The 17,067-nt window shown below is 32.8% G+C and overlaps 1 protein-coding gene across 5 annotated transcripts in view; it reads left to right on the forward strand.

The window, feature by feature from the left end:
- Positions 1 to 17,067, forward strand: part of LOC135138991 (myelin regulatory factor) — a 98,767-nt gene that overhangs the window by 33,901 nt on the left and 47,799 nt on the right. For all 5 annotated transcript variants that reach the window (XM_064069052.1, XM_064069050.1, XM_064069053.1 and 2 more), the window contains exons 2-3: positions 15,769 to 15,952; positions 16,009 to 16,550. In XM_064069052.1, coding sequence (XP_063925122.1) covers positions 15,769 to 15,952; positions 16,009 to 16,550 — 726 coding nt within the window. The remainder of the gene's footprint in view (positions 1 to 15,768; positions 15,953 to 16,008; positions 16,551 to 17,067) is intronic.

The following is a 17,067-nucleotide window of genomic DNA, read 5'->3' on the forward strand; positions in this document are numbered from 1 at the left end:
TCTGTCGAAATAACCTTCGACCAATTTTTAACCTTAGACATCCAGATTTTTGGGAAAAAAAATCCAAATTGTATAATGTTGATGACGTCATGGAAAAGTGCACTTGAAACACACGCATATCATGCTTCTTTACCTGTACTTTAACAGTCCCCACATATCATCCGTGTTTTAACTTGTGGGAATTATCATAGATGAAATAAACTCGCCAAAACTGCATTTGTTCGATTGTACTTCAGGAGCGAGAGAAGTCCTATATAAATAACATTGGACCATTTTTTTAACTACTTATTTAAAATAGAGGTCATTTGGATGCACAATCTTTTTCAGAAGGAATGTTGCTAAGTTCATGGTTTTGAATGATTTATTAGAATGTAATCGTGATAACCTGGTTTCAGTATAAAGATGCTTTTACTTTTCGCCATGTACTGTTCTAAGAGAAGTTATGAGAGATCAGGAGTATTACCTATTTCAATCTAGCAGTGGTTGGAAGTAATTCAATTCCTTTACAAGTAATGAGTAATTGTAATACATTACTTTTCAAAAAATGTAATAAGTAATTGTAACGAATTACTTTTTTGAGTAATTCAGTCACTTTTACAATTATTTTTTGCAATTACTTTTAACCCAAATACTCAAAAATATTGTTTTGTTTTTCTCTACAAATCGTTTACCTGACGTGCTGGGATTATTATACCTAGTTTATACCAGGTAACCATAATATACATAAGCTCTTCATCATTTTAAGGGTGAGCTAAAGCATATTCCAGCATAGGGAAATACATATAAACTTCTGCCCAAGTTTTTACCAAAAGTGTACGTCCGATTGTACTTTCATACCATTGTAATGCGTTAAAATTGCGATGAGTATGAGATTATCTGGTTTTCGCTATTTATGGATCAATTTTAAATTTTCAAAAAGGTACATTAGTAGAAATCGTATTAAAAAATCCATTGCGCTTTACAGAAATAAAATATCTTAATAAATAATTGAGTAAACAGGCGCAAAATATTTAAAATTTGTGGTCAAACAAACTTTAGCCATTTTTCTGGTCCATTCAATTCTATGGTAACCCATTGAGCCCCTTCTTTTAAACCCCTCATAATCTGACAATAAAATTTTATGACAGTCTCCACCCTCTAGGGTTTTCTAAATTTAATCTGTAAATTACAACGTCAAGTAAGAGACAATTAAATACATACTTTTAAGTCTACATTATCTTGTAGCCCCTTAGGAACATCCTTTTTGTTAAAGATTAAAAGATTTGCGTCCGTAGGTAATTATCGGTGGACTAATATTTACGATACATTTACACGTAGCCAATAAGATATTTTGAAATCTTCCACCAATGCAAATTTTTGTTTAAAAGTTGTTGCAGTTGGGATCGAACTTTTATTTGTAGCTAGAATGGAACGAATTTAGACTCAAAAAAATCGGCTCTTCAATTTTTGGTATATTATGTAAAATGTTGCCCCACAACAATTCCATTTAGCGCCACAGTGGATGGGTGTTTAGTGTTGGCTCGGATGTTTTTAAGACAAAACATTAAACCTTAGCTGACGAAAATTTTGAATGTCAGTTATTATTGAATTTAAATTATGAATATAGACCTCCGTGAAGTATTTATTTGTTTTATTTTATTTACTGATGTGAATATGTAGCAATTGCGTTCGTAAAATAAATCATTCACTGCCTTTTTCATTCTAACACGTTTTTTCTTGACCCTTTGGACCCATACGACAAATATCTAAAATTGTGTCTTCATCAAATTTTTCAAAGTGCAAAAAGTAATTGTTAAAGTAATGCATTATTTTTTAAAAGTAATGAGTAATTGTAATGAATTACTACTGTTGCTGAATAATGAGTAATTGTAATGCACTACTTTTTAAAAGTAATTGTTCCATTCATTGCAATCTTGCCCCCGTAATTATCGGTGCAGATTGCAGGAATCAATGTTATTATTGTTGTAAAACAGGCCTCGACCTCCGTGTTTTCTCCAAATCCCTTTTTCGGATGCCTTTTGGTATTGTTTGTAGATTACACTAGAAAACGTTTTTCTGGTGATGTTTAATTAAAACAGGCTGAATACTGAGGTTCCTTAATTACCATTCGCCATTCTGTTTTTTACTGATAGCACAGTATTCTTCAAACGTTAATTTAATATCATTGATCATATATCTATTTCTATGTTGTTTGTTGTATTGATTGTTCATAATACGATAAGAAAGAAACGTGACTCTAATTTTAGTTCTTTTTTTAATAATATCGGTTATTCGGCGAATTCTGTACAGGTTGATTCACAAGAATAATGAGCCTAACCAAGCCAAAGAGATATAATACATTTTCAGAGATTTCGTAGATTTATTTTTCAATTATTTATTATTATTAAAGAAAATTATCTAAGTTTTGATGTCTATCAACGTGAATGTTGTTGATTGCATTGCCAGAGACTAAGCATATGTATGCACCTGATGAAGAAGCTTATATGAATTTACGTTATGGCGATTCCGCAAAATCTCGAGAAAGAACAAGTACAGGGGCGATAAGTGAAATGGTAGTTTTGGACTTAGTGGACAATAATAATTTTCATAGGAGGCAAAAAACAATTGCCCTCTGGAAAGTACCTTTCTGTACATCCAAGAAGTCACAGACCAACCGAAAAATAAACTTTTGCAAAGTTTTAATCACCACTGTTACGATTTGGTTATTTTTACGGAAAACACAAAATTTTCACATAGTGGTGGATTCAACAAGCATAACTGTCATTACAACCAAAACAACCCGCATTGTATTAAAGCAAGACATTTTCAAGCAGTTTACTCCACAAACGTTTAGTCTGGATTCTTGGGAACCAAATTATTGGTTCGTATTTTTAAATCCTTATTTAAATTTTATTTGAACTAATTTACTTATTAACAAGACGGTGTTCTTGCACATTATCGTAGAAGGGTGCAGGATTACCTTGATAGGGCCCTCTCTAACAGGTGGATCGCGAGGAAGTCGGTTAAACCTTGGCCTCTCAGAAGTCCAGACAATACACTTTTGGGTTTTTTCAGGGAATAATTTACCAAATTCCAATTAACAGTGTGGAACATTTGGAAAATAAAATAGTAGAAGCCGTACAATCGATCTGACTAGCATTTTTGAGGAATTGTTACATTAATTTAATAAATAAATAAATAAATACAAATTCTTTGAAATGTATTTCGGGTTGCGTTCCCAATTCTGTCGGCTGATCATTATTACTCGGCTGATTACTACTCGGGAATCACGCGCTATATTTTATTGTAAATTTTATTCACCCGTGGCTAGATATCAGTACCTCATTAGTGGATATGACATGGCAGGGTTAGAAATAAATATCTCACATGACCAACATAATATTAATTACTCGTCGGAAGATTTAACTAACGTCCTGCGTCGCTCATTAGTAGAGGAGTCTGGGAGTTTCCATGTCTCCAATGACAAATTTTTTTTTCTTGCGTCACATGTAATTCACTATCTAATTTACGTGGATTTGAAGTTCTTGTGGTAAATGCACTGAGAGATATTCGTTCCTCTGCTAATATCATGATATCTTTGACCGAAAAAAATATCAAATAATTTTTTCTAGACATTGCTAGCACTTAGGAACGTGAACTTTACACAATAAATGTTATTATGAGCTATTCCCCATTTTGTATCGCACACATTTCGAAATCACCCTGTATACCCACATATAAAATTTGACAACAATCGATCTAGTAATTTCCGATATTGTGTCTCTAATAAAAATCGACATAGACAGACGAAGGAGACACAATTCGTTGGATAAACTGATTTGATGATTTAGTTTTTTGTATGTCAGTAGTTGATTGACATTTGCTTTGAGCTAGGTTGCCACTTTTCTACTTCATTTATTAGATCAGAATTATTAGACGCAATTTTTTAATCAAGTAAACAAATGTTTTAATTTTGTCAGCCATGGTCAGCATAGATAATTTGTCATTGTGACAGATTCACAGATCATTGCGACATTATTTAAAAAGAAAATGCCTAAAATAGTTTTACTGCAACAAAAAGATGTTTTTTGCAGTTTCGAAAAGATACACCCGATCTTTCTTTCGAAGAAGTAACTATGAGGGCCTCGAACATATTTTCTGTAATGTAAAAATACGCTGCAAAGTATTTTTTTTTTTTTTCTCAAAGGTGGGAACATCAACTGTGGCGAAAATTTTATCAACAGGGGACCAAAATTTAAAAACATCACTATCTGGCAAGCGAAAACCAACGGATTTATTTGCAAATTATATATTTCGAAAAGACCTGCAACGACAAATTTGGCAACTTAATGAAAAAAAAACACGAATATTTCACTGTAGATACTCTTTTGGCACATTCTAGGGAACAGTTGGAATTTAAAGGGGGGCGAACCACATTCTACAAAATTCAATGGGTTATAAACACAGGGAAGTAAATGGTCGCAAAATTCTATGTGAACAAATACATGTCGTTGTAGCCAAAATTACTTTTTTGAGAACATATTTACAGTTTCTAAATGCTTTGAAAATTTGACTTTCGTGTATTTGGATGAAACATGGATCTATCAAAATGGTTCGTCCATTCGTCGCTGGGTGCACGTTACTGATCTAAAAAGCAATCCCACCAAAATTAAAAGTGAAGGATCAAGGTTTACTATTCTCCACGCGGGTTATTCAACGGGGTTCTTGGATGGTTGTAACAATTTTTTAAATTCAAAAAATAACGATAGAGACTATCATAAAACGATGGATGGGACAATTTTTCAAAATTGGGTGGTTAATCAGCTCATTCCTGCTTTGGCAAAGTTGAACCAAAAATGTGTGGTGGTTTTACACAATAGACCGTATCATTCGATTCAGTTGGATAAACCACCGACTTTTTCTAGTTAAAAATGTGAAATGCAGGAATGGCTCTTTAAACATAGTGTTGAATTTGACAAAAATTTTCAAAGAAACAGTTGTGGGATTTAATTAAACCCTTCAGAAACAATAGAAAAAAAAGATTTTTGGTAGACGAGACATTAAGAGAAAGTCACCATGAAGTTATTAGATTACCTCCGTACCATTGTCAATATAATCCAATTGAAATGGCGTGGGGATTTTGTAAGAACTATTACAACAAGCATATAAATTCTCAACCTTCATTAAAAAATAGGTTGGAAAATTTATGGCTTGAAGTGCTTTCTAAATGTACTCCAAGCATGTGGCAACATTTTTGTAAACATTGTGAAAAACTTATTTTGGCAGATTGGGAAAAAATATGGGAAAGCTTTCGTACGAATCTATACCTCCTTTCATTATTTCACTAGGTGAATGTGATTCAGAATCTGTATTTGAAAATGATAATAATAACAATAATAATAATAATCATTTATTTCCAACAGACAAATTACACCCAATTACTGGAAACAATAAAATAACTTAGTTCTAACAAAGAATGTAGGCATAAACTTAAAATTAAACTTATTTAACCAGAAAAAAATATATTAAAGTGAAAAAGAAACAAGGGAAGGTAAAAAAAAGTTATTTCTCAAAAACCGTAATAACAATTTCCGAAATTCTGTAAATGGAGTCAAAATGAATATCACATACACTGTTTAAGCTATTAAATAAATCCATCATCAGCGCTATCGGTGACTTAACTAAAACATTAGTTCTTTTAGGTGCAGAATAAAAAGTACGTGAGTTCCTTGCGCACATGCGAGGCACTAAAAAACTAAGTTTATTTAAAAGATAAATGCAGTCTATTCGGTAGTTGACAAGATTGTAAAGGAAGCGAATAACACTTATAGCACGTCTGGTATTTAAGATTGTTAAGTTAAATCTTGCCAAAAGAAGCGAATGATCAAAACCAATAGGGGGATAAACACCATCAACAACATAAGAAATGAATTTAAGGAATTTCCTTTGCAACGATTCAATGTGATCTTTATGAATATTGTATATAGGGTACCATATCAATGCACAGTATTCCAGCCTGGATCTATTCAATGATGCATAAAGGAGTAGCAGAACAGATGCATCGGTGAAACCTTTGCAATTCCTATAAATGAAACCATAAGTTTTGTAAGGCATGCCCAAAGCATCAGAAATGTGATCAGTGAAATAGAATTTTTGATCAAATAGAACACCGAGGTCCTTGATTGAATCAACACGATTTATAACCTCTCCATTTAACGAATAATCATGTAGTAATAATTTAGATTTTGTGCACACCAGTTTGAGATGATGTCAAGATTTGTTTGCAAAGTGAGAGTGTCACCAGGAGCACGTATTTCAAGGTAAAGTTTCATATCATCGGCGAATAACAATTTACCACAAGAGATATCATCGACTATATCATTGATGAATATGAGAAATAAAAGTGGGCCTAAGTTTGACCCGTGAGGTACCCCAGAGGTTGGAGAAAAGCTTGAGGAGTAAAAGTTACAGTATCTGACAAATTGTACTCTGTTGAGTAAATAAGATTCGAGCAGTGATAATAAGGACTGAGTGAAGCCGTACGACTGTAATTTGTTAAGAAGAATGGAATAGTCAATTTGATCAAAAGCTTTTTGAAAGTCTGTATAGACAACGTCTACTTGACCTTGTTTATCAATGACTTCGGATACAAATTGGCTAAAACAGGCGAGATTTGTAACAGTAGATCGTTTATCGACAAAACCGTGTTGTTCAGTTGCTAGCAAACTTTTTATTTGAAAATAAATGTGTTTATAAATTACTGACTCGAATATTTTAGAAAAATTGCAAAGCAAAACTATTGCTCTGTAATTAGGAATTAATGTTGGATCGCCCTTCTTAAAAACAGGGGTGACACTGGCTTTTTTCCATATTTCAGGAAACTGTGAATTTCTTATAATTAGATTGAACAGGACATGTAACGGTTTGACCAAAACACAAGCGCAGTCCTTTAAAATAAAACTTGGAATTCCGTCTATGCCGGCTGTAAGTGAATTCTTAGATCGCTTTAAGGCTTCTAGAATTTCATCCTCTGAGATAGATGTAACAGATATGGTGGTACTAGAGATACATTTTGTTACAGCGCACTGCTGGCTAAAATCGGAAGCAATATATACGGAATTGAAGAAATCATTGAACGCGTTTATAATAGCGGAAGGACTGGACAGCTCACTATCGTTGTAGTACATTACCCCTGGAATTCTTGTGTGACCCTTTTTCTTACGAATATATTCCCAGAGATTCTTCGGATCGGTTGAGAGCGAATGTTGAATATTACTCAAATAATGTTAGTATGCAGATGTGATGAGTGTCTTACAGAGTGATCTGTAGTATCTGAATTTGATCAAATAATTTTCAGTTTTGAAACGTTTATATTTTTTATGAAAAGAATATTTCAACTTTTGCGAGTCAATTATCTCACGATCAAACCATGGAGGGTATTTGCGACAATTGTTGGAATTAATTCTATATTTGGGAACAGACTTGGTAAAAATTTTGTTCAAAGCGTTATAGAAAGAAGAACAAGCAGCGTTTACATCATTAATGTCATACAAGAAAGACCAATCTGCAGATAAAAGGTCTTGATACAATAACAAAAAATTAGCTTTTATAAAGTTAAATTGTTCTGAATCGGTGTTCGTGCTGAAATTAACAAATGGCTTTTTTATTACCTCAAAGCTTAAATCTAAACTTGGATGGTAGTCATCTTCAATGACAAGAGCGTGCTCCGATCGGGTCACATTACAATTAAGATTAGCGAAAACTAAATCTAAGGTACAATTGAATTTGTTTGGCACGTTATTAAATTGGGTAAAGTTATAAAAGTGACTAAAATTATTTAAGTGTGTACTTATACTATCGTTGGACTTTTGGCAAAAATTTGGCGCATTAAAATCACCCAATACTATAACTCTGTCGTTGTGAGTTTCCTCAATATTACTAAGTATGTCAAGAAATAATTGGTAATCATTAACGGACACAGATGGGGTTATGTAAAGAACAAAAACAAATAAACAAGTACTAGTATCAAAAGATATCTTCACGCCAACAATATCGATAAATGGTAGAGTATTAGTAATGGGGGAGAGGTCCAATTGAGAACACATATATTTACTTTCCGCAGCGAAAAGAACTCCACCGCCCCTTGAAACATGCGTCAACTGTTGATTCCTATCTTTTCTAAAGACAACAAAGTTATCAGGAAAAAGTTCACTATTCTGAATTTCGTCGCTTAACCAGGTTTCACTTAAAGCTATAAAATTATAATTGCACATATATATATTGTTATAAAAATAGTTAACTTTTGAGCGCAAACCTCGGACATTTTGGTAAAAACAATTGAGAGGAGTAGTGTAACTGGGTGGCGCTTTCAGTTTAAACGTATAATTTTAGGAGTGCCATTGTAATATCGAATTTTTAGATTAGATTCGCCTCTAGCAATACGGCCGTTCATCTCTGTCTTAAGTTGATTATATAATTCTAATTGCTTAGGTGTCCTATCAAAAGAAATATTGACGTTTTTGAACCGCAGATCGTTTTTGAGATTTTTAGAACGCCGGACTACACTGAAAACGTCAGATTCGTTCTTAAAAAACACCTTAATGGGTCGATTGCGAGATTCATTAAACCTACCCATTCTGCGTACACTGAAATTTTCGAAATCGACATTGGGGTTGGTGATGTTCAAAACATTTTTAACTAGAAGATTATCATTTTCCTTTCTTATCTCATCAGAAGAATTATTGGACTGCTCAGGTAAATTAAATGGTGATGATACAGATTTTCATAGCGAAATAATGGAAATGGAATGAATTGTAGCTTGTCGGGGAGTGATATTTTTACTTATATTTCATTCTAAATTTACCAGGGTAGTATGTGAAAAACTACCTGACGTACAACAAAATAAGTATAATTTTAGATAGATCGCCCACGTTGTTACTTTTGCACCAAATTTTAAGCATTTTCTTTTTTACTTCCCGAGCGTAAGCAAAGGAAGTATTGTAATCGAGTCCGTCGGTCGACTCTCTACTTTTACGTTTTCTCGATCTTTCATGACCCCTAGAAGACGAAGAAATAGGTCTCCCATTTCCGTCTGTCTGTCCGTCTGTCCGTCTGTCCGTCTGTCCGTCTGTCCGTCTGTCCGTCTGTCCGTCTGTCCGTCTGTTGTCCCGGATTTTTATTAGACAGATAATCTCCGAAAGTACTCGACCGATTGTTGTGAAATTTTGTACTTATATTAAGAATATCATGTAGATGGTAAAACGCTAACCAAAATTTGTCTAATCATCCCCACCACTAATGCGATGACGTCACTTCAAAATTGTACATAGTAAATGGGTTTTCAATTGTATAAAATAACATAGTCCTACACATGTAGTTTACAACTCTGAATCGACTTTTCACCCGAAACGTCCAGATTTTTGGAAAAAAAATCAAAATTATAAAACAATATTTTGAAATTTAATTTTTAATCTGCTAACCAGAATGCTTTGAAATGTTGCAGATGTTTTAAGGCTATAAAGAGCATCATAAATCTTTAGTCAAAAAATATTTACTTATCCCCTCCAAAAACTTGATGACGTCAGCTTAAAAGTTCGTGGAATAAATCATATCTAAAATGTACAAAATATGATGAGTCTGTACTTGTGATCTATCACTCCATTCATATTTTTTGGATTTGCATATACAGGGTGACTCAAAAAAATTAATGAATGCGTAAATATATTTTATTGATTTAATCAGGAACTACAAAACCGAATGCTCTGAAATCTTGCAGATGTTTTAAGGCTATAAAGAGCATCATAAATCTTTACTCAAAAAATATTTGCTTATCCCCTCCAAAAACTTGATGACGTCAGCTCAAAAGTTTGTGGAATAAATCATATCTAAAATGTACAAAATATGATGAGTCCGTACTTGTGATCTATCACTCCATTCATATTTTTTGGATTTCTATATACAGGGTGACTCCAAAAAATTAATGAATGCGTGAATATATTTTATTGAGTTAATCAAGAACTACAAAACCGAATGCTTTGAAATCTTGCAGATATTTTAAGGTTATAAAGAGCATCATAAATCTTTAGTCAGAATATAGTTGGTTATCCCCTCCAAAAACTTGTTGACGTCAGCTCAAAAGTTTGCCGAATAAATCCTATTTAGAATATACAAAATATGATGAGTCTGTACTTGTAATTTATCATTCCATTCATATTTTTTGAATTTGCATATACCGGGTAACTCAAAAAAAAATATATGAAATCTACTGCGAAAAAAAACACAATAGGCATGCAGTCGTCACGTTTCCAACAGCGAGGGAAGTACTGGCTAAACTCTTTAGACCAATTTTTTACTTCCCGAGCGTAAGCAACGGAAGTATTGTAATCGAGTCCGTCGGCCGACTCTCTACTTTTACGTTTTCTCGATCTTTCATGACCCCTAGAAGACGAAGAAATAGGTCTCCCATTTCCGTCTGTCTGTCCGTCTATCCGTCCGTCTGTCCGTCTGTCCGTCTGTTGTCCCGGATTTTTATTAGACAGATAATCTCCGAAAGTACTCGACCGATTGTTGTGAAATTTTGTACTTATATTAAGAATATCATGTAGATGGTAAAACGCTAACCAAAATTTGTCTAATCATCCCCACCATTAATGCGATGCCGTCACTTCAAAATTGTACATAGTAAATGGGTTTTCAATTGTATAAAATAACATAGTCCTACACATGTAGTTTACAACTCTGAATCGACTTTTCACCCGAAACGTCCAGATTTTTGGAAAAAAAATCAAAATTATAAAACAACATTTTGAAATTTAATTTTTAATCTGCTAACCAGAATGCTTTGAAATGTTGCAGATGTTTTAAGGTTATAAAGAGCATCATAAATCTTTAGTCAAAAAATATTTGCTTATCCCCTCCAAAAACTTGATGACGTCAGCTCAAAAGTTTGTGGAATAAATCATATCTAAGATGTACAAAATATGATGAGTCTGTACTTGTGATCTATCACTCCATTCATATTTTTTGGATTTGCATATACAGGGTGACTCAAAAAATTAATGAATGCGTAAATATATTTTATTGATTTAATCAGGAACTACAAAACCGAATGCTCTGAAATCTTGCAGATGTTTTAAGGTCATAAAGAGCATAATAAATGTTTAGTCAAAATATATTTGCTTATCCCCTCCAAAAACTTGATGACGTCAGCTCGAAAGTTTGCCGAATAAATCATATCTAAAATGTACAAAATATGATGAGCCTGTACTTGTCATTTATCACTCCATTCATATTTTTTGGATTTGCATATACAGAGTGACTCAAAAAAATTAATGAATGCGTAAATATATTTGATTGATTTAATCAGGAACTACAAAACGGAATGCTCTGACATCTTGCACATGTTTTAAGGTTATAAAGAGCATAATAAATGTTTAGTCAAAATATATTTGCTTATCCCCTCCAAAAACTTGATGACGTCAGCTCGAAAATTTGCCGAATAAATCATATCTAAAATGTACAAAATATGATCAGTCTGTACTTGTGATCTATCACTCCATTCATATTTTTTGGATTTGCATATACAGGGTGATTCAAGAAAATAAATGAAAGCGTAAATTTATTTTACTGATTTACTCAGGAACTACAAAACCGAATGCTTCGAAATCTTCAAGATATCTTAAAATTATCATAAGCATGGTAAATTTTTGATCAAAATGTATTTGGTCGTCCCCCCTAAAAAATTTATGACGTCACCACAAAATTTTGCTGAATAAATCCTATCTAAAATGTACAAAATATGGTGAGTCTCTTCTTGTGATTTATCATTTCATTCAAATTTTTTCGATTTGCATATACAGGGTGACTCAAAAAAATTAATGAATGCGTAAATTTATTTTATTGATTTAATCAGGAACTACAAAACCGAATGCTTTGAAATCTTGCAGATGTTTTAAGGTTATAAAGAGCATAATAAATTTTTAGTCAAAATATATTTGGTTATCTTCTACAAAAAACTGATGACGTCAGCTCAAAAGTTTGCCGAATAAATCGTATCTAAAATGTACAAAATATGATGAGTCTGTACTTGTGATTTATCATTCCATTCATTTTTTGGATTTGCATATGCAGGGTGACTCAAAAAAATTAATGAAGGCGTGAATTTATTTTATCGATTTAATCAGGAATTACAAAACCGAATGCTTTGAAATCTTAGGAATATTTTAAAGTTATTATAAGCATGGTAAACTTTTGTTCAAAATGTATTTGTTCATCCCTCCTAAAAAAATTGATGACGTCACCCTTAAATTTTGCTGAATAAATCCTATCTAAAATGCAAAAAATATGATGAGTTTGTACTTGTGATTTATCATTTCATTCATATTTTTTAGATTTTCTTAAGAGGTGGTTCAAAAAAATTAATGAAGTCAATTTATTTTATTGATTAAATTAAAGGCAACACTTATTATTAGTATTACACCCCAACCAACCCAATTTGGTAGACACAAAATTTGTTAAAGGAAAAACTCGGTTGAAACATAAGGGTAGCACGCTTATTTACATCGACTTTAACATTACAAACCTGCATTTGTTTTATGCGCTCACTTGGTTTCGCGAATGTGGAATAGACATGTTTATAATCAACCAATTGTGAATTTCACCGTCAAGAATTAAAATAAAACCCAATGTTTTATATAATAAGCGGAAGTCGAAGCAATAAAACCGATGGTCGTTTTGTTTACAGTTTCTCTGTTTGCCTCTCACGTATGCTGTTACGCTTGTCATCTTAAAGTAAGAATGTTTATACATAAACGATTTTCAGTTGCCTTTCATATTACCAGACAGCGGATTTTTGTCGGACTACGTCACGTTTGATCGGTACTAATTCCATAAATATAATTAACGATTTATTAATCAAACGACTAAGTAAATGAGAACGGGAATTAACAGCAGAGTGCAACGAAACAGCGTTATTCTAATCTCAAATAAACGAAGTGCAGTCCGCAACCGCAATGAATTCGCATCCTGCACGAGCCGTACCGAGTTTGGCCTTGCCTAGCCCGACAGAAGTCCGCTCTCTAGATATTACACACCGGCACCGTATACCTGAGTAAATTGTTTCGTTATTTTATTGATTATAAGAAATCAATATTCAAAACGACCCAATTCATTTTCCCGAAAATTTGGGAATACAATAATTTTATTCTTAGTATTACACTACATCTATCCCAACTGATATACGTGTCCTTGCAAAAATGTTGATGACGTCATCACAATTTTTTTTTTAAATTCCCACTACAAAAATGTAATGAGAAAAAAAAACACAATAGGCATGCAGTCGTCAAGTTTCCGACAGCGAGAGAAGTACTGTCTAAACTCTTTAGACCAATTTTTTTGTTTAACTAAAAATTAATACTTTACTGCGTTTGATACTAACGTCCTAAATTAGCAATACTAGTGGAACAGTAATTATGCAATAGATTTTTTTGGGAAAGTACAGTTATTTTTATGTTTTAGCAGCAATGTGTTCTATTTTCTATTAATTTTTACATATTTTTAGTCACAATTTTGGTAGTTATTTTTTACTTTTATTTTTAGCAATAAGAGTCCAAACATGAAAAAACAAAAAACAAAAATTTAAATTGGAAAATCTAAAATTTGGAAATCGAGAAATTGAACAATCGTATAATTGAAAAATCCAAACATCGAAAAACTGGAAAATCAGAAATTTAATGAATTCCGAAAATTGAAAAACTGAAATATGCATAGAAGAACTGAAAACTCGAGAAATCGAAAAATCTAGAATTTTAAAAATTGAAAAATTAAAATATCGAAAAGTTGAAAAATTGCAAAATCGTATCAGTGAAACATCGGACAATTGAGAAATCGAAAAATAAAAAAATAGAGAAATCGAAAATTTGAAGAATGGAAAAATTGAAAATGTCAAAAATTAAAATACTGAAAAATTGAAACATCAAAAGTTGAAAAATCGAAAAACCGAAAAGCAGAAAAATCTCAATAATGTATTTATAAATCACAAGTTCAGGATTATGTTACTAAAAAACTAATAACGTCATCTCAAAATTTTGCTGAATAAATTCTACTAAAAATGTGCAAAATATGATGAGTTTTTACTTGTAATTTATCATTGCATTCATATTTTTTTAGATTTGCTTATATACCTAGATGGCTCAAAAAAATTAATGAATGAGTCAATTTATTCTATTGATTAAATCAGTCTCGACTCACTCCATATTCCCAGAAATTTTTGGAATACTGTTATTTTTAGTCTAATCCACATTGATTTACGTGTCCTTGCAAAATGTTGATGATTTCATCACAAAATTGTGTACCTAAAGTAAAAATTTAACTCGAAAATGCTGTGTATGTTTCATTGTATTTTAGATGCGAGGGAAGTTCTGTCGAAACAACTTTCCACCAATTTTTTTTGCTGTTATATTGGAACATAAACAGTTTATTTTATATATTTTTAAAACATTATAAAGAAAATAAAAAGTTGTGTTAGACTGAACCTTGTGGGTTTCTCAATCTATTTTCTGCAGCATTTTAAACTTTCAACTCAATTTCTTTGAAAATACATACAAATGGATTTCGATGGTTATTTCCCTGTACCCTTCATTTGAAAATAAATAAGCTCATCTGGTGTTGTTCACCGATTTGCATTTTATGACGGACTCCCTACAGTGGACCATAATCCCTCCTCTCTTGGGTCGCTACCTGCCGTGGATCGGTACTTTGGGTTGCATAGTTACAAAAAATAATAATTCTTCTCACTGAAACCGATTTTGCGGGCGACGACTGGGGACCCTTAATAGGATGTCTGTTTTTCCAGAATTCGAAAACATTTTAAAGCAAACGAAAATTGAAAATAATTTATCATAATTTTGTTTCTGATCATTGCTGTCTATGTGTTAATTATTATTTAAAAATAAAAAATAATCAAAGCTGTTTATGAAACGTAAAATGGGTTGTCTATGCAGAAATATTCAGGCGTGAACAGATAAAATGAACACCCTGTATGTATGTTAGAAATATCGTGTAGATGATAAAAGGCTAACCAACCCGTATTTGTTAATTGTCTTTTTAAGTAGGTGTTTGAATATTAATTGTCGTCATTATGATCGTAGTAACTAGTTATTCCGTTATTCATTTTCAAGGTTTAAACGATTGTGTAGTTTTTAATAAATTATTGAACCAGATAACCATTGATATCATTTATTGTTGGTTATTAAACATTATTTGTTAAAAATAATTTACTCATTTTCTTATTTATTACCTTGTTGGGTATGGTATAATGTTTGTTTCTACTTACTTGCTTAATCCTATGCTTTTCTGCCGTGTAAGTTACGTATTGTGGTTTTGCATTTTTCTTTCCACATCTTTCTGCCCGTTCCATCATTTTCAGTTTCTTCTATGGTATGTGTGTTGTCTACAGCTCTTTTTATAACTAGTATTATCCATGTTGATCATACATTTTTCATTGGTCAAATTAAGAACGAGTCACCCCATTTTCTCGTCTTTATATAATAATGATAAAATAAGAATTATAATGTTCATAACATTTTCTCCGATTGTGGTTTAATTAGCAATTTTAATCCTGTTTTGAGAAGGCAAATTCATTCAAATCAAACTAATTTCTACATGACATTCTTTCGATATATAAACATGAATAAACACTTGGGCTTCAGATTGCTATTACCTAGTGCTGAAGGACATTTTATCCCGTTAGTTATGCGATTTTTACGTTAATTTGTGTTCTATTAATTGCAGGTCGCGGGTCAGATTTCGTCAGCGGTATCGACAACGAAGCCCTCGATTTCTCTCAATTGGAAGACTTCATCAACAGCGAGGGTTCACAAAGCAACAACACATATTTTAACGAATCTCTCAACTCTACACCAACATCAGGCAAACTTCTTAATGTCATTGTCGAAAATAAAAGAAACACAACTGGGTAATAACTACAAAAACTACCAAACATTTCGATCTATACATTACGTCCCATTACAGGCATTCGCTCCCAGAAAGCCCGCCAGACAGCAGCTCCGAGCATCCCTACAGTCCGCAAGAAGGATGCGAGGGAAGCATCAACCCTTCCGACAACATTTACACAACCCTTGGACAAAGTATATACAAACCCACCTCGATCATTAATCCCATGTTGGGTGATAATTTGATTTTGGGTTCTCATATTGTGGTGGCGGAACAGAATGGGGAGCCGTTGATAGAGAACGGAAATATTTTGCAGGATGGAAGGATAATCGTGAATCAGAATGATGCCCTTTTGCCGGAAAGAATAATAATGCCGGAGGACAACAGACAGATTTTGTTGGGCAATGGGGATTCGAATCAAAATTTTACGGAACGGGGGATTTATAAAGAGAACGAGTTTGAAAAGAACCATTTGGTACATTTGGGGTATAATTCTACCATAGAGAACAATATTTGCGAACCCAATTTGGAAAATATACAGACGGTTTATACGAATTTACAGAGTGCGCCGAAGAAGAGAAAGTTGTCACAGGATTCACCGCTTGTCAAAAGTGAGCCAGGTAAGTGACAATTGTTTTTCTTTCTGGCGTGTACTGACAGAAAAGTTTTTCTCGTTTTGTTAGAAAGAGTGTTTGTCTAGGACAGTGGTTTCCAAAATGTAAGTCTCGACCTTCTAGGGGGATTTTAACTATTGAATTTTTACTTCACGAGTGTAATCGAGTCCGTTGGTTGACTCCCGTACTGTTATGTTTTCTTGATTTTTCATTACCGTCGGAGCACGAAGAAATAAATCCCGTGTTTCCATCTACCTGTCTTTTTCATTAGACAGGTAATATCCGAATCTACTGGTCAAATTTTGTATGTACTCCTATATTAGGAATATCGTGTATATAGTAAAACGCTCACAAACATTTGACTCATCATCCTCACTATCACTATTCTGAAAACTTGCACACGTTTTAAGATTATGGTAATACAGTAAATCGTTAATCAAAATTTATTCGTTTCTCTCCCTTCCCAAAAAAATTAATGACGTCATCTAAAAATTTTGCCTAATAAATTCTCTCCAAACTATGC

The sequence above is a fragment of the Zophobas morio genome, unplaced genomic scaffold (assembly GCF_036711695.1).
Source record: "Zophobas morio isolate AGI-343-1 ecotype UQ-CSIRO unplaced genomic scaffold, CSIRO_AGI_Zmor_V1 ptg000030l, whole genome shotgun sequence".
Lineage (NCBI taxonomy): Eukaryota > Metazoa > Arthropoda > Insecta > Coleoptera > Tenebrionidae > Zophobas > Zophobas morio.